Below are 22,807 nucleotides of genomic sequence, written 5' to 3'. Positions count from 1 at the left end.
TTTAAACATTTATTTTTTCAGAAGAAACAGCTAGAGGAGAGAATGCAGTACCATTATTCATATGGGTTTCTCTCATCTTTTGCAATTGCCAGCTGAACACTATGCTCGTTTATTCCTTCTATTCAGAATAACCAGTCTAAAAAAAACCAAGGCAATTTCTGCTAATCTAGTACTTAACATACACTTAGCCACTGTTGCCAGACCTCAGAGAACCTCAGTTTTCAAAGCCTCCACACTTCACAGCTTTTTTACCCAATACTAGGAAACTATTTTTCAGGAATGATAAAATTTAAAGAACTTGCACTGAATAGACTATCGCTTCAGCTTGGACAGGAAATGTGTGTTAAATCAATCTCCATAAACCAAGAGTTAAATTGAAATTTATATTGATCGAGTGTGAGGCATTAATGTGTAAACTCATAGTGTATTTTGGTCTCTAAATTAAGTTTTCAGAGTCTACTGGGTCTGGCACTTCATAATGAAGTACCAGGAGTGTCCAAAGCTAAGATAACCCTGATGATAATTTGCATTTGTCAACTACGTTTCTTCTGGCAACAGAAGCAAACCATTTCAGCATACAAATTATATTTGGATGAACACAAAGAACTATTTTAAAATCCCCACTGGTGTGACTAAGTTTTTTTTTTGTTTTTCAATCTATCCTAAACCTATGTGCCTTGCCTTTCCTGCAGTTATTTAAAATATCAAAATACAGCATGAAAGAAAGAGTAAATCTACATAAAAATCTGATATTAAAAATATTTGCCATTGAAAAATAGATCAAGTAAAATTTACTATTACCCAGATGGCTTCCTTAAAATACCTTCAAAAATTTGCTGTAAAACCTAATGATGTACCTCTTCCATAAAAGAAGAAAGCAAGCTCAGAAACGGAGAAAAACATTGTATATTATTGTTAAACTAAAAGGAAAGAAGATCAGATGCCTTTCAACTGTGATTTGCATCAAAGTAAGAGATATTCAACAAGGGGCAAACAGACACACAAACAGCAATGACAGAATACAGATACACCTCTAATCTTAAACTGTATGCTATGCGCAACTTGTACTGCGGCACTGGAGTTTTTTTGATCATTTCTCTTCAGAAAAGACAAGAGAACAGCACCATACCTACTCAGCTTGCAATTTCGGTTAATTTAAAAAGACACCTTTACCTCACAAATCACAATTCTTTTTCACACTAATTCATGCATAATTTTTTAAAACATCAACAGTGTTTTCTTCTTAAAAATCTGATTTGAAATTCTCTTTTTTGCTGTTTTTAATGCTAATTTCTGAACAGACAGTCTACTCATCACCTGGAACTTCCTGTTCTTGTACATTATTGTATGTTGAGGCAGGATCTGGTTCTCTTAAGTCCCACACACTGCTATAAAACAGCTGAGTACAAGGCTACACCCTGGTCTGTGTGACACTGGCATAAATATGATTAAATAGTGTGGTTCACCAGTTTGGTATGTCACATTTCATTTAGAATTTAAAAATGCCAAGTGTCTTCAAGTTGGTGGCATCCCTCCACTCCTTCTTCTTCAGTGTACATATTTGAATAGAAATAAGACTTTTAACGTAAAGACAGAAATAAGCTTTTTGGTTTTATTTTAACCTATCTATCAAAACGCTGCCATCAAAAGAAACCTTATTAATTACAATTCTTTGACAATTCGTATTTGATGTAACAAAAACTCCTTTGGTAAATATTTTAGCCTTGCCTGCAAAAGGCATTCAGGAGATAATTAAGATCTACATGTTGCTGAAAGACGCAATCATTAGGATAAATTACACCATTTACAGGGTAAGGCAATAAAAAGATGGTAGAAACACTGTACTATGTTGATTTTAAGTCTAAAAGGTGACAAATATCACTCCCTGTATGACTAGCAATGGCAATACTTCTGCTTTTATAGAACTTCAGGAAAACATAAAACAGCATTCACATTGCTTTCACTTCACTTATCTTGACTAATTGTCTTTTCTGATTCTTATTAACAGCCTTTTTAGAGCATATTATTATAAGATTATAACAATACATGCTTTGTCTGGAAAAACAACAAAAATATGTTACTTCCAAAAGGTGGGAAAATTAAGAGCACTGAAATAAAACACAAAGCCTTTTACCTTTAGGTCTCCTGTATAAACACAGTTCAGTCCAATGCTCACTACTGTAATTATTAAAAGATTGTTCAGTAAGATGTGAAATTATTTGGTTGCCTCAGTCTGCTTCTCACTGTACAGGTGTCTATTTCTAATGGTCTTCCCTGCCATGGCATTTCAATATCCAAAGAAAAGAGCAATATGATTAACATTTAGCAAATGAAACAATTCCAGTATTAACCTGGAGTCGGTTCTGTCAATTGAGACAGAGTGTCAGTCTCTAGCACTGTCAAGCTGTTGCACTTCACTAACACAGACTTCACTTTAACATTAATAAAGAAAGGGCAGTAGACAGCCTAATTTATTTAACGGTCAGCCCCCACAATGCAGCTTTTCCACGAGGAAGAAACACTTGTGCCAGCAGGGCCATGTGGCTCCCTCTTGAGCCCTTGTTGCTGCCCATGCAGCCTCTGCACTCTAAAATGAGAGAATGATAAACTTCTCTCCCAGTGTTTAGGGAGGCTAATCCTCCATCTCTGGTATTACTTATCAATTGGATTTATGGCTCCTTTACCTAAATAATGGAAGAAATACACACACACTTAGATTTCTCAATTTAGCAACTAGGTAACGCAAAAGAATCACAAGCCTTATTCTTCACAATGTCGTTAGTTTACGCTATATCTTAATATCAAACATCATCATGTCATCTGAAACCCTCTATGTTTTAAAAGCTGGAAAACATGTAAGGACACTTCAAACTTTCCAAAGCATGCATGTTCAATACATGATAAAGAACCCACTTCTGGACATCTCATGCGAAAGACGAAACAGAAGAACAAACTACAAGTAAAGTAGAAGAACTAAATACAAATTAAGTAACAACAGACCATAAACAAAGCCCTTTTCTCCAGACTAACCCTGGATTTCTATTTGGAAAGCAGACTTGCATCTGAAGGAAGATGTCGTGGTAACACAGAAATATTGTCATGGTTTAACCCCAGTCAGCAACTAAGCACCACACAGCTGCTCACTCACCCTCCTCCCCTGCAGTGGGATGGGGGAGAGAATAACAAAAACAAACAAACAAACAAAAAAAAAGTAAACCACACGGGTTGATATAAAGGCAATTTAATAGGACAGCAGAGAAAGAGAAAGTAATAATAATGATAAAAGAATATACAAAACAAGTGATGCGCAATGCAATTACCCGCTGACCAATGCCCAGCGTACCCCCCAAGCAGCGATCGCTGCCCCCCAGCCAACTCCCCCCCATTTAAATACTGAGCATGATGCCATATGGTATGGAATAGCCCTCTGGTCAGTTTGGATCAACTATTCTGGCTGTGCCCCCTCCCAGCTTCTTGTGCACCTGGCAGAGCATGGGAAGCTGAAAAGTCCTTGACTAGTATAAACATTGCTTAGCAACAACTAAAACATCAGTGTGTTATCAACATTATTCTCATATTAAATCCAAAACACAGCACTATACCAGTTACTAGGAAGAAAATTAACTCTATCCCAGCTGAAACCAGGACAAATATACGACACATCTTCAAGCTATCATATAATTTCTCTTGTACTAGTTGTTGAAGAATGATTGCAAAATGAGAAAAGTTATGGATTATTAAAGAATAATATGTAAATAAGATGCATCTCCTTGTAAGGTGACTAAGAATAATAAAATAAAAAAACGAAAGTCACTGTAGTTTCCTTTTTTATCTTCTTTTAAAGAAGGAGAAGTACCCATACAAAACTGTCACTCCAGCTGAAGTTGTGTGAGGCTGATATTCTCTTAAATGACAACCAGAATTATAAGATGTATTTTGTTGTGTTGCTTCTACCCATTAGCTATTGCTCTAATCTCTTTTTGACTCAAGATAATTATGGTACCTATGATGCAGGATAAAAAAAAGTCTTCTAAAATGAAAACCCAATAGCATTTCACACACCCTATCAGTCCCTCTCTTATTCTCAGATGTTGCAATGCTACAGTTTTTCATGCCTCATCTGGGCAAACCCACCCCAAACAAAACATCTTTAGCAGTGCTCTTTCTCACACTCACAAGAAAAATCTGTAACTGGCTGGCAAAAATATGTCTGCAGGTTGTACAAATTTATTGAGACAGAATAAAAATTTTCTACAGTCTATCCCTAGGAAGCCAGAGATAAATAATGAAGACACCGTAATGCAAATACTGTATCTCACATACGCATGCATGCAAATCAAAGCACAACTTTCATGCAAACTAGATAATGCACTTCTAAATGTACTTAACTAAGAGATACATGCTGTCTCTGAGGAAAAAGAGAGAAATTATGCCACTAATACCATGACTGTCCAAGGCATCCTCAAAGGATAAAGAAAGAACAAGAAAACTGGTGAGGGAGCAGAATGGCATGCTACCAAACACCTTCTGTAAAAAAATAAAAAGAGAACACACAGCTTAGAAAAAATGAATTGCAAATGAAGATGGAGCCCACAAAAACAGCAGAATTCTGTAGACTGCTCCGAAGACATCATCATCAAGATTTGTAACACTATCTTCCGTACCCTTGAAAGGAACAAGGCTGAAGAAAATAAAAGCATGCTAAACAAGGCTGTGGACTGTCAAACAGACAGAAACCAAGTAATGAGCGAAAAAAGAAAGTGCAGTTCAAGCTGTAATACACAAAAAGAAGCCCTTCCAATGAGAATGAAAAGTACCTACAATACACAACAGAGGAAATTCTTTATAAACCACTAAAATTCATTGAGCCAGTAAGAACATAGGGAATTACAAATCTTATCACTCCTTGTCTGCTGCGCTTGTCTTCATCAAAAGCACAATACACTTATTTTTTTAAACTGCAAGAGTCAACCTCAACATGCTCAACAAAACCAAATAATGGGAAAGACAAATGGAAAGTGATGCTTGCTCTCCTAATTTTATGAAGTTAGGATTGATGACTTAATAAGCTGAACGGAGCAACTGTGGTAACAATGTGAAGCCATTTCAGAATTCAAATCGAAATGCTGTCTTCAGTCAGGAATTCGTAAATGCCCATACTTGTACCAAACAAACAAACAGAAAAAAGATGCCAGAAAGCCATAGTGAAGAGAGACATGGGTAAGAATTTATGCCCTTTTATGGCATATCAAGAAAATCTGCATTGCTTGTTGTTATTTTAAACCTGTTTTCCTTTTTTTTGAATCAACATCTTGTCTACTTTGACTTGCCTCAAAACCTGATTCAACAGGTATGAGAACCACAGGTTTCTGACAGTCATATGGAAAACTAATTAAAATACTGAATAAAAATTATTGACTCTTAATTCTTCACTTTGTTACACCCACACAAGAATGAGGACATTGTTGTCCTTAGCAAGAAAATCCAGCTTTTTTAACTTGTTTTGCTTTTGTTACCATCTATTACATTCTAAGAAGATGTAAGTATTATGAAAAAAATGAAATTAAGGTTTCCATTTACTGATGTGTTGAATCAGTTAGAAAGATCTTGTGACCTTCCAAAAACAGACCTCAGCAAAACTTAGAAAAAATATAGGATGGAGGAATGCTTTCCTCCATCACCTCTCTGTCCCATAGGACCCAGTGCACTAGCACCACAACCACTCACACTTCTGAAGACTGTAGAGTTCTGTGGGAAAAGGGCATAAAAAAATCTCTTGAAGATCAAGAGTCTAATGACCTTTTCTATGTTAAATTCGGACATTCAGGTGCACTGTAGTGAACAGCAATTATCTATACCCACCACACTTTAAAAAACCCCATAATCCACAAAGATAAAGCCACACCTCTTTAATTTCATAATTTTACTGCCCTTACGTACAAGATTTAATGTGAAATTCTACTTTACCAAAAACTTCCATACCACTGTCATACTTCACCTTATTGCTTAAAACCCTGGGAGTAAAAGGCCCTCCTGCTTTGCTACTTACACATGCAACCTACTAAGCACCGTATTTAAGAAAATGGGTACAAATCACAGTTTGCTTCTCATCATATGTTCCAGGTCACAGATAAATTAAGGCACTAGAAGCCTCCTCTTCTACTTCTTATGGGAAAAATTCATTAAATCCTTCATCAGGATTCTGTTGATCTGCTCCCTTCCACCACTCAACACAATCATAGACAGCAGAGAGAACCTCCCACGGTTATTAGCAATTTTGGGGAAATAGCATTACGGCTGAGTCAGCATGTTCTCTAACATTTGAGTTTTATATGCCAAAAGATTTAAGTTTTTCTGAAGTTGACAGCATGGGAGATTATGAGATACCACCACGCGGTATTAACACTGAATTTAAATATTTGTCAAAATTTTGGCTTATAGATATATGGGTAACGGTGGTTATCATGTATGGCTGCAGCTGAGACACGACTGTGTTAAGGAAAAGATACATGGTGCTGCTTGAGCGTTCAAGGGCTCCTTTCATTCCTGTAGACCTCACTGCGCTGTAACAGTGGTGATGGTTTTGCTGTGAGACCAGGGCGTATGCCCCAAAATCCACTAGCTCTAGTGCTTTTATATGTGGGCATGTCTATAATGCACACCAATCTTTCTACCTATACCTTTAGCTAAGTCTTTTATCCTGTCCTATCCTAGGAACTTTTAGAGGTATACAATTCCTAATTTGTTAAACTTATCAGGCAGCCTGGTAAGAGTTCTACATGCAAGTGAAATAGTTTTGCAGATTTAATATTCAGTGGCTTCATTTGAGTGCATTACTGCCACCATAGTGCAGAAAGGAGTGTCAGAGGGAACCAGGGCCTGCCTGTCCACGTGAGCCAGTCTGCACTCAGAAAAGAATGAGAGCAGCAAAAGATGCTACCATTTTGGTTTCGTATCAACATATTTATCTGCTGTCACCAGGAAGTGGAGCAAGCAGTCCCACTGACTACTTAATAACTCAGAATCACAGAATTTCTGGTTGGAAAAGGTCTCTGGAGGTCATCTATTGACAACACTAGATAAGGCCAGATAGGGCTTTGTCTAGCACAATCTGGACAACTGCCACTGATGGAGATCCCACAGACTCTTTGGGTAGCATGTTCCAGTGCTGCATCACCCTCCTGGTGAAGAGCTGCAGCAATTATTAAATTGTTCCTAGAACCATAAGGATTGATTTGCCTCTTTCACCACTGAGTTCCTAACACTGATTATGTTGGCTATGGACAACTGCTTCTGTTGAAGTATGTCAGACAGGTAAAAAACATTATAGTCTATCAGATCTCGTGAGGTGCTCAGCATCCTTCCAGAAGCAGCATTTCTAACCCCTGCTGAAATGAATGAGATGAGAGAGCAGCCTGCGTATCTCAAGATTGATTTACCAAAGTTTAAATCCCCTACAAAAAGTCAAATTCATATCGAGAGGAAAAAGAATGCATTAGTGTATTACAGTACTGCATAGTTTATCTATACTTGTCAGCTTCTAATTAAAAAGCAATCATGAAGACAAACTATTTTATTGTGTTAGCTTTACTATGCAGTAGGTACAGATAAAGAAAATATTTTCTTCTACTAACCTTACCAGTTTTTGGTATGACTGTCTTTCCTTCCAGAGTACTACTATACTTGACTTTTCAATCTTTTCAAAACTTAGCTTAGAAGAAAGTAACACAATCATAATGCTAACATGTTAAAAATCACTGACAGTACTTTTCATCACCACACGACTGACAGAACAGTTTCTTAGTGTGTTAGAAAGACAATTAAAAGAAATTTTGACCGGCATTCTAAAATAAGATTTTTCTAAAGCTACCAGACTTAACTAACTTCAAATCTCTGAAACAGTCAAGCAACACACATACCTGCAATCGGAATATTCTGTGAGACTGACAGCTGTACATCTCCAGTCCCAGGTGGCATGTCAATTACTAAATAATCCAGTTGACCCCAGTCAACCTAGAAGATGACAATAAAAATGTAGGTTGGAGGTCTGAAGTGTTTTTATTTAAGGCACTTTATAGGAAACAAGGACTGCAGTAAAACACAATGTAAAACAAGTGAACCAAGGACACCTCAAAAGAATGATACTGAGATGCCCTTTTAGTCACACTTCCAGTACACGATCAAGACATTATTTTTCTAAGAGATACAATCTTTGCTGATCACTCAAAACTATGAGTGTACCTTTATTATTAACTTTATGAGCATAATTCTTACTGAATTCTTCCCGCCCCCCCCCCAAAAAAAAGGAGCCACAACTTAAATTAAGACTTTCACTTAATCACAGCTTAGAAGCAAATGTTAGGTAAAGTTCAGGCTAAAATTCTGGGTTTTGTGCAACAAATATGGCTTAGGAATTGTTTCCATTAATTTAAAATGAATTTTGCTTGCTTCTTAGCCCTTCTTTGAAACTACATATAAATATTTAGTAATTTTTTTCTGGTTTGTTGTTACAAAGTTATTCATACATGGAGAGCTATCAGTACTGATTTTTCTCTAGGAAAAAGAGCTTCTGGGAGAAAAAAAAACCAACACAACAGATTTGTTAAATGAAAATCACCAGGTATAATCATACAAACTTACAACGTACATATGACATCACATGATTAAAAAAGTTTACCGGTTGCTAGACATCAAATGAAACTGACCATTAATATCTATTAGGCTCAAATATGAGAATGCTGTGATTATTTAGATTCTTCACCAGGACAGATTTCCAGGAGAGCAAATAACTCTCTAGAGCACTACGTACTGCAATGCACGTTCTCTTCATGAGAACAGAAACAGTCCTAGGTCTGCTCTATATAATGTAAAGCCAAGTTATATTTCACCTATATGTTTCCCAATGGTTTAACTAAGCTTCGGCAGACCCTCAATTCAATTCTGACATGGCGGAGATTAGTATCAGTGCACTCTTACTACCCAACAGCAATGATATAAGGTCTTTGGTCTCTGCAGTACAGAAGCTTTAGAAATCATAACCAAGTTAAAAATAAAGACCCACAAATGTCTCCCCTTCATTTTTCTCTCCACACAGACATAATGCAATTATACAGTATGTTTCTGATTCATACAACAGACATAAGACACAACAGTCTATGAGCTGCTTTAGCACAGGAAAATGCCAAACAAGAATAGGATTTTACTTTCTCTATTATTTTACACATTCCCTCAGAGTCATTTTAACAGCAAAACCAATTGACATTTTGCCAGTCCCCCAGCTATTGTCCTGGAGTGTTAGACCCTGTCAGGGGAACACTCGTGCATTTTCATCCAGTTCTTGTACAGACAACGATCTTCTGGTGAAGCATAAGCGATGTGAAATCCAGACCACTAACCCAATGTAGCACGCCAGTGAGAAATGGAATTTTTCAAGGCGAACTGATGAAGATAGAAGATTCTGGAGCACTTATGGGAGAAGGGGGATGGGGAAGGTTAGTTGCAAATTCTAACTTTAGACATCTAAATTAGGGACTCTCAGGCACACCTCCCTTTCCTCATTTTCTATACAAAGGCTGCAGGAGCACTAAATGGTGCCTAAGACAGCCTAGCTAAACAGGAAATGCTACTTATGTTAACCACAGCAAACACTGCACTTTTCCACGTTTAATATTCATCTATATTATCTATAATATCTATATTATTTTGTAATATCTGTATTTTGTCAACAAAAATGACATATACCTAGCAGATTTCTAGAAGTAATTAGCATTCACAGTTATACTGAGACTACATAACCCCAAAGAAAAGTTACATATATGTGCAAAAGTGTATGTATTGAAACGTAAGCATGGGGTAGAGAAGCCCGTTTATCTAAAAGGAAAAAAATCTGCATTTTGCTTTGTTTTTCTTAACTAATCTTGGTTAGTTTTAAAGCAAGCTAAATGCCAGTGCTGATGAATGTCTCCTTTTCCAGTAAAAATTACTTTGCTCACTGGAAGGCATGAACTTTGAATTTCTAGGTTTCTTAATTAAAAATTAACCATTATAAAGGTGACAAATGGAAATTATATAAAGTTAAAAAGTAGCAGTAGTTTACAACACGAGTAAAGTCAACTTCCTTAAAGATTCGCAACTAAAGACACATATCCTCTATACATAGTTAAGTGCATAAATCTCAATATGCAAACCCGAATCTTTCATAATAATCACAACCATTTTGAAACACTAAGGTATAGAGGGTTTTACTTTTCTTAAAAAGGATTAACTCAAAATACCTTTCCCTCCCTACATGTCTTCAGAAAGGCTGATCCTGCAATCTCTTGTTAAGTCCATATTTACAAGTCCAGCAATCATATTTTCCTTCCTTAAACACTTCTGCAGAAACCATGAATAAACTGGTTTTTTGCTTTCTGCCTTGCAGCAAGATGTAGTCCTGAAACACATCTATGAGTGGCACTACTGTCATTCTGACACAGTTTCCAATCACTTTGTCTGCTGAAAACACTTGGTTCTTAAAAAAAACTTAGTTTTCAGCCCTTTTCTTCATGAGTTCAACTTCAAGTCCTTTCAGGTATAGCACTGCCTCATGCAGTAGTGCAAGACAATCCAAACCCCACCCTTACCAGAGGTAACTGGAATAAAAAATAAATACACTGTTTTCTCCCCATAGCTAAAAGCTGTCTGGTTTTGTATATACTTGCCGGCCCTAACTTTAAGCTAGCTCCTCTTGTGGAACAAGGTGACTTTCTGGGCCTGTCCTATAGCTTTTCTTTTCACTCTTACCAGAGGTTCTGCTCCTCCAATCTCTTCAAGTACTAGTCTCCTTCATCAAGCTCCATGTGATCCTCCTACCTCACAAGCATCACAGTTCCCCAAAGAAAACATCTAGACCTATTCTACTGCTATGGGAACCACTAATGGAGAAGACCCCAAAGGCCAGTGCTCAAACCCTTTCCTAGGCGTTCAGTTTTGTGGGGAAGCACAAAGCAGTTGCTGCTCTTCTAAGCCAAGGTAAAAACAACTCTATGTAGAACCTTTAAAGTAAAAGAACACTTTTATAAATAGCTTACTGCTTCAAAAACACACAAAACAATTGCTGCTCGAGAAGCTACTTTCAAAATTTACCACCTATAGTAGAACAGGGGAAGATGTACAGAAATCAGAAGGCACCAGAGCTTTCTGCCCCAAGCTTTCTTAGCAAGTGACCCCGTAACAACAAAAAGAACTTTCAACATGCACTTTCTGGATTGTCCTATGAGTAATGATTTTTATTAAAGTTATAGACCTCTGAAAACAGAAGTTAATAATGGAATCTTAAGCACACGGTGACTCTCAAGGTAAATCTCATTGCTAAGCAACAGGAAAAATACTCTTAACACATAGTGCAATTAGATTATAATGCTTTACTTAATTTATGGCACTGAAACCATCTTATTTCATATATTTTCTTCAAATTCATGGATTGAAAAAAAGAAATGAGCTGTCTTTATCAAAGGAATTGTGCTCCATTATAACACTTACAAATCTGAGCACAGAAAAGCTGCACCATCCCAGCAACAGTGGAGAGGATGTGTTGCTCCTGTGCAGAGTAGGACGGAAGACAGGCTTCTGTCACACCAGTTCAGAAAAGGCAACAGTGAAGATGCCTACGTGTGCAAATGTTGAATATATGTGAGAACTGCCCTCCACACACATCTCTGAGTTATGCCACTGCTGTGGCGCTGAACTGGTAGAAGTCAGACGGCAAACTAGATTGGAAAACTGCTCCTCATTAAAACTAACCTTGGTTTTTATTTTGGATTTTGGATGTAGTCAAATAGTTATCCTCACAATTTCATTTCTTCTTTTTTTAATTTGTAATTCAGGGTGAGAATGGAGAGCTGCACCACAATGACATAGCTGTATTGCTGGAAAGAACTGAGCTAGTGTCTCTGCCCAGTAGCGAACAGTGTCCTCTGGACACAGGGACTTGCTCAGACTTAGGCTGGGGAACTCTGCACCTCATCCCATTTCTCTCTGTAGACGACTTCTTACTCTCTTCTGTTCTGCAACAAGTAGAACACTGTGATGATGAACGCTGTGGAGTTCAGTTGCTCCTCCGTTACCCTCCCACAGGAATAAACAAGCAGTATGACAGTCTTTTATTAAATAAATTACTGAATGTAATTTGGAAGGTATAATGATTTGTTATAGAAGCATGCATGTTACTTAATTGGACAAGAAATTCCAGGTCTGTTACTAAATTTCAGCAAAGGAGAAAAAAAGGGAGGAGAGACATTTTTAATTAAATTTAGAACTGGAATATATAATCAGAGGAGTGGCTTTCTGAAATCTACTGTTGCCATTCATGCAAAATTATTAAAATGGGACGTATAATCAGGCTGTGATATAAAACACTAATCTGAATGCAAATCCTGTTTATACGCAACAATTTACCAAATCGGGACCACTAGTCCTCATGCTCTCAATCAGTTCTGAGAAGTGTGTCTGTATGCAAATGCGGTTGCATACAAGTAAATGAGCTCAGATTAACAGCACATTACATTAAACAAGTTCCCTTTGCAACCAATAAGCGGACAGCAGTTACAAAAGCCTGCCTTGTAGCATCTGAAATCTGTCAGCACCTTTGCATGTACAGAAGTGTTAATATCTTTGCCCTTCTAATATATACAGTGTGTAAAACATTTCAAACCATAGAAATGTAATTGCACTTTCCTTAAGTATAGCATTCATCTTTTTTTAAAAAGGTTTAACTTGATGTTTATTGTTAAGCAATGTAATTAAGTGCCATGTGCTTCTGTGGATTTTCCCTTGCTCAGAAACACCATGAATGCTTCCATGTAAATTACTTCAATCAATCACTCTGTTTATGTGACAATTCATAATCAAAATACCAGATATGCATTTTGAGTAAGGGTTCCAAATAGCAAGTTAAACCCGAGGTAGAACATAGAGATATAGATGGCATTTCTGCTGAGGAATGAAGCCTGAGCATCCTCTGTGCATGAGGCAGAAATGACTGAATATTAGCACAGAAGAGGGATTGCTACTTGTGGTTTTGAAGTAATCCTGGTGTTTGGTAAATAACAGAAGATATTATTTATTTGATCTTATTAAGAGGAATACATGCAGAGTTTCAATCAAGAAGCACTGCAGGTGCAGACTTGGCAGCAGCCAGCCAGGCTCTGAACACCAGTATCAGAAAAGTACTAAGAGTTAGACTGCAGGCAGCTTAAGGTCTATTCCTGCCTTACCCCCCCTCCTCCTAACTACTTTGTTGTATATATGGATGAGTTAATACAGGCAAACAGCCGAACAAAATAAAGGTAAGAAATTCTGTTGTTAACTGAATATGTATATGTAGATAACTGTTCACATATATTTACATCTGTTAGTGCAAGACAAAACAAATATTTTATAACATTTCCTTGAAAAATTAAAGATTCTGCTTAAACATACACAGACATTGGAAACAAATAAGTAGTTTCATGATGGAAGAAAACAGGTAATTTAGGAATAGTAAAATGAAACATGGCATTTTAATAAAAATATTTTTATTTATTCTCATAAATATTTGATAAAGAAAGGAGACATTCCCCAGACATAAACCAAAAGATTTTTAGTCCCTATGGAAACTTTGTCTCCGGTACCAAAGTAACTACTTATACCATAGCAGGATATTCCATAGTTGCTTAATATAGCTCGACACTTTCTGAACAAAGAAGTTTGCCCCTTTTGACTTGTCCTCTGATGCTTAACCAATCTTAAAGACTTGCAATCTAACACCATGAAAAACAGATGCACTGCAACAGTTCAAATTCCCTCTAAGGTATTTCTGAGCAGCCTGTTCTGCCAAGTTCAGAGAGAAATTGAGGTGAAGCGTTAAGAACAGTTTGCTCCAAAGATTTCCATAAAGAGAAGGAAATTCTCCTGTTCTTTCTCCATATAGACTAAGAGTAACTTTTAGAAATAAGTGCCTAGGAAGGAAGCCAGAGTCCTGTTCAACTCAACCACCAAAAGAAAAACTGGCCTCCTCCTCCTTGATGGCTTTTAATAATGTTAAAAACTGAAGGCAAATGCAGTAGCCTGAAGTTTCTGTCACCTTCGTACAACCTACGAAACTAAAACAACTCCCAGAAGACGACAATAAAAAGGTTATTCTCTACGGGGTGTTCCAGGAGGCTGAGGGAAGGCACTCAACACCAGGCTCCTGCTGAACTTCAGAAAGGCCAGTCAGCGCCGTGTCAGCCTGGAGGGAAGATGGCACACAGCTGCGGGACAGCCTGGCGTGGCCGCAAGAGTCTGGGGACAGTCTCTGGGGATGACTGAAAAGGAACACGTTTGTGCAACCCCAGCACGCCTGCTGGAGACTGTATCAGCACTACCGGGTATAAAAGACTCATCCACTAGGTTCGAGTTGTTACTACAAAGAGCCTTCATGAGCCGAGATTCCCATTTCTCAGGGACTCAAAGCACTTGTTCTCTCTAAGACGACACTTTGGGAAGCAAACTTTTATTATGTAGTCAGTCTTGAGATTGATCGTAGATGTGCTGCTCTCTACCCTTGACCCACAGTCTGCACTACATAATTTGCAGAAACTTTTCTTCAGAAATGCACCATCTTTTTTCTCCTGTTCTGTGATATAGAACTGTCTGTAGTTCAGCTGCTCAATAATGAAGACTGGAAAAGAAATACAGAACTAGGCAAGTTTCTATTCTTATGCCTTTTAGCAATAAAATTAAGCACAAAAGTAATATAAAAGTAAACAAATCACAAGAAAGTGGGCTAGCATCACCTCATCTAATTAAACTAATCACCAGGTTGATGCAGCCACGTTAAACACATCATCTAAACTGCAAATTCTCTTTGAGCACTCCCTAATACACAAAGGCATCAGCATTGTTGAGCTATCAAATCCAAAGTCAACAACACATTTTTAAGGGAGTATTATCATGACCCAATTTAAGCTCATACAATTTATATATGCTGTCTGATTCAGATTTTCCTTACAATAACAAGGGAACAACAAGAAGGAAATATTACAAATATTGGCAACAAATATCAAAAGGGAGAAGCTTATTAAGCCCACCCCCCATATGTATTTTAGTCAGTATTTCTGTAATGATGTTAAAAGCCGATATATAGTTTAAGACTGAATGCTTAAGCTATGCAATGGAAAGCTATGTCCCTAATTCTCTTCACAAGTCATTTAACTTCCTTAAACTTCAGTTCATATTCTGGTACAATGAGAAAATTAACAAATTCCTTATTGGGGTACCAACAGACTAAAATAGGCATCATTTCATGCCCATTATTGAGACACTGATTTTAAATTAGTGCTTAAAAATCATTAGATTAAAAAGGTCAGAAAATTCTGTTTCTCAAGTACAATGTGTAACACTTCTTTTGTACAGAAGATGGAACTTTTACAGAGGACAGTCTAAGGCCTTCAGAAAAAGGATTACAGAAGAAAATAACATGATAGATGTTATTCAAGTCACTTAAGATGCCACTGAAGAAAACCCTCCAATATTACCATAAACTGTGCAATATAAAAATTGGAATAGAATCAATTAGATGTAGACCGCTGAACTGAGGCCAAAAGACAGTAAATCTCAGTATAGGACTTGCTTTTTGTCTGGTGAGATGTTATCAGATCTTGGAGTAAGTAGCCTTGAGGTGAAACATTAATTTTCAATAATGAAATGGTTTGGGTTTGTTTTTTTTTAAAATAACCTGGTTTTCACAAATATGGACAAAACTCCATCCTCCAAACTTTCTGTACTTAAAATTCACAAGCATATCTTCCCCAGTCACCAAATTCAAAATAGTCTACCCTTGCTAATGAAACCAGCATTAGGAAGTCTGCTTGAATTACCTCGGAGCACAACAATCAATACACCCAACGAGAAACAAGATGTCACAACAAGGCTGCACAAAATATAGAACCTTTCAATCCCACAGGAAGATTCAAGAGGATGAGAGTGTGGGGGGAAAAAAAAAAAGTGTAAGTAAGAACACATGCAAGAGCAAGCAGAGCAGATCACTGACTCACTGGGATCCTTGACCGTGGGACTGGGACTGTGAAGTTGGTATACGTTCTCTGTTAAAAGAACTGCCTTTAGGTCAGAAAAGAGCAAGAACAACTGAATATAGGTTGTCCTTATGAGGAGTGGAACACAGAAAGTGCATTAAAGACACAGACAAGATGTAAAAATAAAAATAAATACAATTTTAAAATTGTACACATTTTGCAGTTGCACACATAACATTCCCACAATTTAAAGATGTGCTGAAGGTCTTACTCCTAGAGTAGTAAGAGCATTTACTATGAATTAGGCAACAGATAATCTGTGAAAGCATCACATATAGATTGCCAAAATAATTGCTGTGCCCACAGAACCATGCTTTTGCATTCACCAGTGCCCTCAGTTATGAATCTGCAACAATAAATTAAAAGTGTTACTTGTATTCTAAACCTAATTAAAATAATTTGCTGAAGGTGCTGATACCATGAATTTCAGGAACATTCAGTGATTACTGTCAAGCAAGGGACAGTCTTCATATTTTCATGTGCTTCCTAGATTTTTATTTAGCTCCAACTCTTACTTCATGGTTTTTATACAAAAAAACCCTGTTTACATTTAGCAGAGAAAGTACTTAAAATGGGCACCCACTTTAGTTCCATAATAAAAGAGCTGTATTCCAAAGGCATCATTCTGCTGGGAGAACACACTCCTTTTTTTAAAAGATACTGTTGATGGAGCAAAACACTGTAAGAGGAGAAACATCTATTGCAGCTTCATAAATAGTAAAGAAAAGGAGGGGGTAGGGGTTTCTTTGTTAGCGAGGTTGGGGAGGGAAGGAGACACTAATCTCTGGTACCTTAAGCACAATTACTTTACATTTGTGTCAATCACTTGGTATGTGAAAAATAATCACTTTCTACAAAGAATGCTAGTACAAAACCTGCTGCTATTCTTGGATATCTGCAGTTATATTCTGGGAGCAAAAGACATACGGGAGGACAGTGTGAATGAAGGATCAGTCTGTCAGCTTCCAATGCTCAGAATGCAAGTTGGATTATTAAAAAAAAAACCTGTATCTGTGCAATGTTTAACATATATTAATTCAATATTAATTTTATAAAGCTGTTTATATAGTTATATTCATAGTTTACTAACTAAGTAAAATTGGTGTATAATGCTAAACAACATAGCAAAGTTTAGGGGTGGGGAGGTTCCATTCTTGTTTGGATCAAAAAGATGAAAAAGAAATGCTGAGAAATGAAAAAAAAAAAAAAAAAAAAAAAAAAAGCCTAAAAAAGCAGCTTTGGTGAGCTCTACCTATGCATTCAGAAGCAACCCTAAAAATTCTCCTAAAGATCTTGACTACTCAGGAAGGGAAATACCAAAACGTCCATTCAGCACCAAGTTTCAAGCAGAAGCCCTTTTGGGATCTATTAATTACACACACATCTGTGAGAAAGGAGCAAGTCTTACAGGCCCCATCTAGCAGGCATGCTCTAAATGTGCCTGCCACTGATAACACCGAATCCAACACAAAGCTGAGCACTCGCAGCCATTAAAACCAAAATAAAACAAAGCCTGTGGTTCTGCTGTTATAATTGTAGCTGTTTAATATCTTAATTAGACATATGAGAGAACCTATCCATGAATTGGAAGGTGTGAGTTTCAATTTCTCAGGCAGGTGGCATTTACCTGGGGCACTGTACAATCCAGAATGCAAAAGCTGCAGAAGCAACCAGGACCCTATATAAGGCCAGTAGCTGAGGTATTAACCTGGAAAGCTGAAACTTCGGATTAACTGAATTTCCTGCATAGCACTGGTCATGCTCCCCCTTCACATGTCTAGTCCTGGCCCCAGGAATCCTGCATCCCTGTCTGTAGAGCAGAAGGTTTTGACTGCAGTATGTGATTTCAGGGCACTCTCCTGGGTAGCAGGAAATACAGGCTTAAATGCTAAACTGATAAAGTAACTGAACTTGCGGCTCCCATGTCCTGCCTGAATGGTTACGGAAACTTCCCAGGCTGTTATTATGAACAGAGAATAAGCTTGTCAAGTTAAACCAAAAAAAAAGGTCTTGGCACCTAACAGAAGATATTAGATTTTGGCTCTAAATCTGAGCTCCACAGAGCCGTCTGACACAGGCTACAATTAGGTGCTGAAATCCAGGACAGAGACAGAAAGCAAGACACATCCCACAGGCTTTTCCTAATAGCCCTCTTGCTCAACATCTTCAGTATTTTCATTTACAGCCAGTGAACCTACCAACTTTGACTTACACCATTAATTTCCACTTATTCCACACCAAGTTCTGAGCTTCAGCACTCTAAGGTACTGCACCTATTCTGCCAAGGCACTGCCAAAGAGTCTGAAGGTGCCTCCAGGAGGGGAAAGTAACCCCTCAGACAGTACCACTGGGAATGACGAGCGATGTATTCCCACCATCCCAGGTACGCAGTGGCTCCAGCCTAGGCTTTGGTTTAACTTTCTGTTCCTGCGGGCAGGCCACCTACCTCTTAGGCACTGCAATGTTCAGCACGAAGAATAGAAAAGCAAAAGAGTGGCATTAGGTGTCTACTATTTTTTGAAAAGTCTCACATAAATAATGGAAGCTTCATTTAGAAAAGAAAATAAATAGTGCTTCTCTTTTCCTAGTTCCTCTACCATCAGTATTCCTGTTTAGCAAACACTTCAGAACATGCTTAAATCACCATCTCTTTCCATGAATGAAGCTGGATGCCATTCCGGCACAAAGTTCTGAACTTTGTTGCAGAGAAACCTTAAACCTCAAAACAGTTTCCTTTAAAAGCTCAAGGGGAAAAAAAAGGAGGGGGGGGGAAGAAAAAAGCAAAATGGAAAAAAAAAAATTAGTTGTAGCCCCAGCGCAGCCATTTTGAGACACCATGAGCTCCCTACCATTTCTTCCTGCCTAGTCAACAAACCCAGCAAAACAGTGGCATGTTTTGTGTTTGTTTTGTTTTATGCAAAGGAGGGCAGACACATGCATACCTGTGTAATCTGTGCGAGATGAGACTACTGGAAGCAGAGCAAAGAAAATACTCTCATAGCCTGTTCCCACAGCAGCAGTAGCTGCACAGTCATAACCATGACAGCTGAGGAACCAGGCCAAGAAATGTTTGCTGTAAATACATTCTCACTATGTTGTTAGGCTTTTTTTTTTTTTTTTCCTTTTTCTTAATCCTCAAAGACAGTTAAAATACATTACTGCAAATGCTTCCAGTTCAGCAGTAAGCTGTTGGCTAATGTTTTTATTTTCTTCTGGCTTTCCTAACACTTCTAAGATTGTCAGTTCCTTTCAGAGAGTATAATCCCTCCTCATATCAGCTGCTAACACAAGCCAATAAAGCTACAGGGATCCATATAGATCCTGGTTCCTTCATTAAGAGAAGAAAGGCAACAGAACAGGTTTTGTAGCTTCAGCCGGAAACAAAAAGAAAGAATCAAGCCCATATGCATTCAGTCATACCCGTCCCAAAACATACACAAGCACTCCAGTCAAATGGATATATTGCTCTTGGGTGATGGTAGGAATGCTCTAACTCCATAGGGAGTCACCCTGGGGGGCAGAGGGGTGGAAAGAAGGAGCCTTCTGTGCTTTTGGCTGCAGTACATCCCTGAATCTATGTTTAGCTTCTAATCTCCAGGAAGTACAATAATTTCCCTTAAATATGTACATACTGATTGGGACTGGTTAAGGCAGCTCTCTCTGGACAGACAGGACCTTTCAAGGTGATTATTAGCATTTGAGCAAATTAGTGACGATTATACAAATTCCCAGAACAAGCTTTTCTAAACATCAACATCACAACTAAAGCATGGTGTAGAAATTAGTGTCAAGATTTCCATTGATTTCAGTGGGGTCTGGATGAGAAGAAATTAGTTTAGTCATCCTTTAGTCTCAGCAAAATCAGTGTAACCAAAAATCAGTATAAGCATTTTTTAAAACAAATTCTTTTATAAGGTATGAGTGGGTCATCTGCTTATCTTGCCCTTGAAACAGTTTCCTTAATTTCAGCGTAAGATGAGGGATGCCAGTTGACCCTCCTTACTTTAAATGAAAGCTCATTATAGATTTAAGAAAAAAAAAAATCTCACAAGCTGCCAGAGTTATTGTTTACTGTCTGCCAGCTGTAGATGCAGTCTTAGTAGCATATCAAAGTGCAGTCTTCGCACTGCAAAGTTTGGCTACTATTTATTATTGAGTGTTGTTCCTCTTTTCAAAATATCTCAACAGCAGATCTTGACCTTTCTAAATAGAACAAATACATAATATCAATGATCTTATATGTAGAGATGAAACGTCTGGATCTTTTCATTTCCGTACTGTGGATCACAAAAATAAAAATAGAAAAGCATCCCAACTCCCTAAAGATGCAATTGCTCTTACTGTCAAGAACAGTGATGTCTGAACTTTCTTTTTTTTTTTCCCCCAAACCGTAAAGTAGCAGACTTTAGCCTGAACTAAGACTCTCTATACCCACCTCAGGCTAAGATAACTCAAAACAGAAAAATAAAACAGAAGAAATATTTTTTAATTACTGAAATGCTGGCAAATTTTTCACTGTAGTGACACCTGGTGAGACTACTGTATTTTAGAATTATGCAGTGCAAAGTATAAACACATCTTTGTAGTTTATAATATAAGCACAGCTTTGTTTAGCTCTATGAAACGTAAACTGTAAATATCCTGCTACAGACTATCTGCTTCAATTCCTCAATTACTTGCAGACTGGATAAATACATGAATATTGTGAAACACAAGTCAATTTTGAAATTAGCAAAAATTCTCAAATGGAAGATGTTGCCAAAACACAAAATACAGAAAGAGGAAAGCAAGATTAATCTGCATTTAGCAGATACACTTTAGGTGCACCTACTCTGTTGATAAACAGATGAGTGTGCATAAACTCTTAACCGTGTATTAAAAGGCAAAATGATGATAAAAGTTTGGGGGAAAAAAGAAAAAAATACTAACAGCTATTCATGTTTCTGACCACCTTTGCTACAACTTCCCATTGCAGCATCTCACTCTTTTCCCATCTTGAAAATTTACTGCCATAATGCCTTCAATGGTAATCTCTTGATAGAGTGCCCTTCCTAAACCAAAAGTGTTAAAAATAAAATCTACACTCAAAAAAAAAAAAGAAGTTCTGGCTTCACTGCAGTGCTTCTTTACTTGCTCTTTACATTTACAATAAGAATAATTTTCATCATTGACTCACTATTACTATTCTGGGGATCCTTTCAATTCATTCAAAATATAGCTGCAAAAATATCAGAGCCATCAACTTGTTATTGTTGTCTTTCTCCTGACCCAATACGTGTCATCCTCTGCTAAATCCCATTTCACTGCTCCCTCTTATCCACCAATACACTCACTAATTTTATACTAATAAGAGACAGGGTTTTGCCCACACTACTAATAATTTTATCTTTGAGCAAGCATCCAATGACATTTACCATGTAAGTGATGAAACACAGCAAAACTGGAACTTTACACCAATTTGCTCAAGCCATGGATCTGAAGGATAAGAAGTTTTTGCTACCCTTAAAATCCAAGGCTTGCATCTATTCTCCTAAGAGAGTGCCTCTTAGGCACTGAAGCTGAAGCACAGCAATACCCATGTCCCTTTTTGCATCTAACCTACTGAAGCTAGAAAGAAAGCACAGACTCCTTTATTAGTGGAAAAGAATAAAAGAGTGGGATTAGGTGTCTACTGTAATCCGTATTCTGAAATTTTTCATGTAAATAAGTACCATCAGTAGTCCTGTTTAGCAAACACTTAAAAACATCCTAGCCTTCAAATCCATGTCTCCAGAGTCCATTCCTGAAGTCATTCCTGCTTGCCCTTCTTCAACCTTTCTTCTAAAAAATTTGCACATAAAAGATTTATTCTACACATCTAACTTCTTATTTTAAGATGACTTTTGCTGCCATCTTTGAACTTTTCTTTGTCCAATTTAGATGCAAAATACTCAAGGCCAATGCTGATAGCAAGATTTAAAAAAAAAAAAAAAAAAAAAATCATCAACCATATGCACTACAGAGGAGGGCCAGATGCCTTTTATTGAGTTTCATAAAGGTATGCATCCTAGGCAGTAAACTACTAAAGCTAAAGCAAAAAATTCCCATAAGTCTCCAGCACAACTTTCTTTATGGCATTGCTATTCAATTCTAAGATGCCTGAGGGCGCATCAACGCACACAAGCCTAGAATCCCCATTTTTAAACCTCTCCTAGATCAAGGTACTTCTACCAAAACAAGAGGCATGACAGGGGAAGGAAAAAAAAAAATGTATTTATCTATTTATCTTTTTTTTTTTAATGTCATAGTTCATATTAAGAATGCTCATTCAAGAGATAAGGCTTATTTGGGTTCAACTTTTATGTCTCTGCGTACAGGAATCTGATCAGCACCTCTAAAGTTTAAAGAGACTGACCAAATGGCTGAAAATGTTACTGAGGAAAGGATGGTCTCAGTCATTATGTTGAAACTTACTCATTTGATTGCAAGACTTAATTGTATATTCATTTGAGCAAGAGAGATGAGCTAGCATGACTGTCCAGCTTAGTGATTAGGGCACTCATATTAGAGAGACACCTGCATTTCAGTTTAGGGTTTGACTGAGTGCTCTAACCAGTAAGCTCTGTGAAAGGCAGAACCATTTTCTCCTCTTTGAGCTGTAGACTTTAATGGAGTTATATACCAATAGTCAAATAGGCAGTAGAATGCCAATTTTAGAACTAACCCCAGATTCA

General features: G+C 37.5%; 1 protein-coding gene across 4 annotated transcripts in view; it reads right to left on the bottom strand.

Annotated features, from left to right (window-relative positions):
* The window catches only part of NUBPL (NUBP iron-sulfur cluster assembly factor, mitochondrial), a 91,741-nt gene that overhangs the window by 26,181 nt on the left and 42,753 nt on the right, over window positions 1-22,807 (bottom strand). For 3 of the 4 annotated variants that reach the window (XM_075712762.1, XM_075712763.1, XM_075712765.1), the window contains one exon: window positions 7,920-8,013. In XM_075712762.1, the coding sequence (XP_075568877.1) occupies window positions 7,920-8,013 (94 nt within the window). Of the gene's footprint in view, window positions 1-7,919; window positions 8,014-11,781; window positions 11,837-22,807 lie in introns of those variants that run through there. The other variant, XM_075712764.1, reaches the window with a different exon arrangement.

This window comes from Pelecanus crispus, chromosome 6 (genome assembly GCF_030463565.1).
Source record: "Pelecanus crispus isolate bPelCri1 chromosome 6, bPelCri1.pri, whole genome shotgun sequence".
Lineage (NCBI taxonomy): Eukaryota > Metazoa > Chordata > Aves > Pelecaniformes > Pelecanidae > Pelecanus > Pelecanus crispus.
Note: the sequence above shows the minus strand (reverse complement) of the source record. Positions and strands in the feature narration are given on the sequence as shown.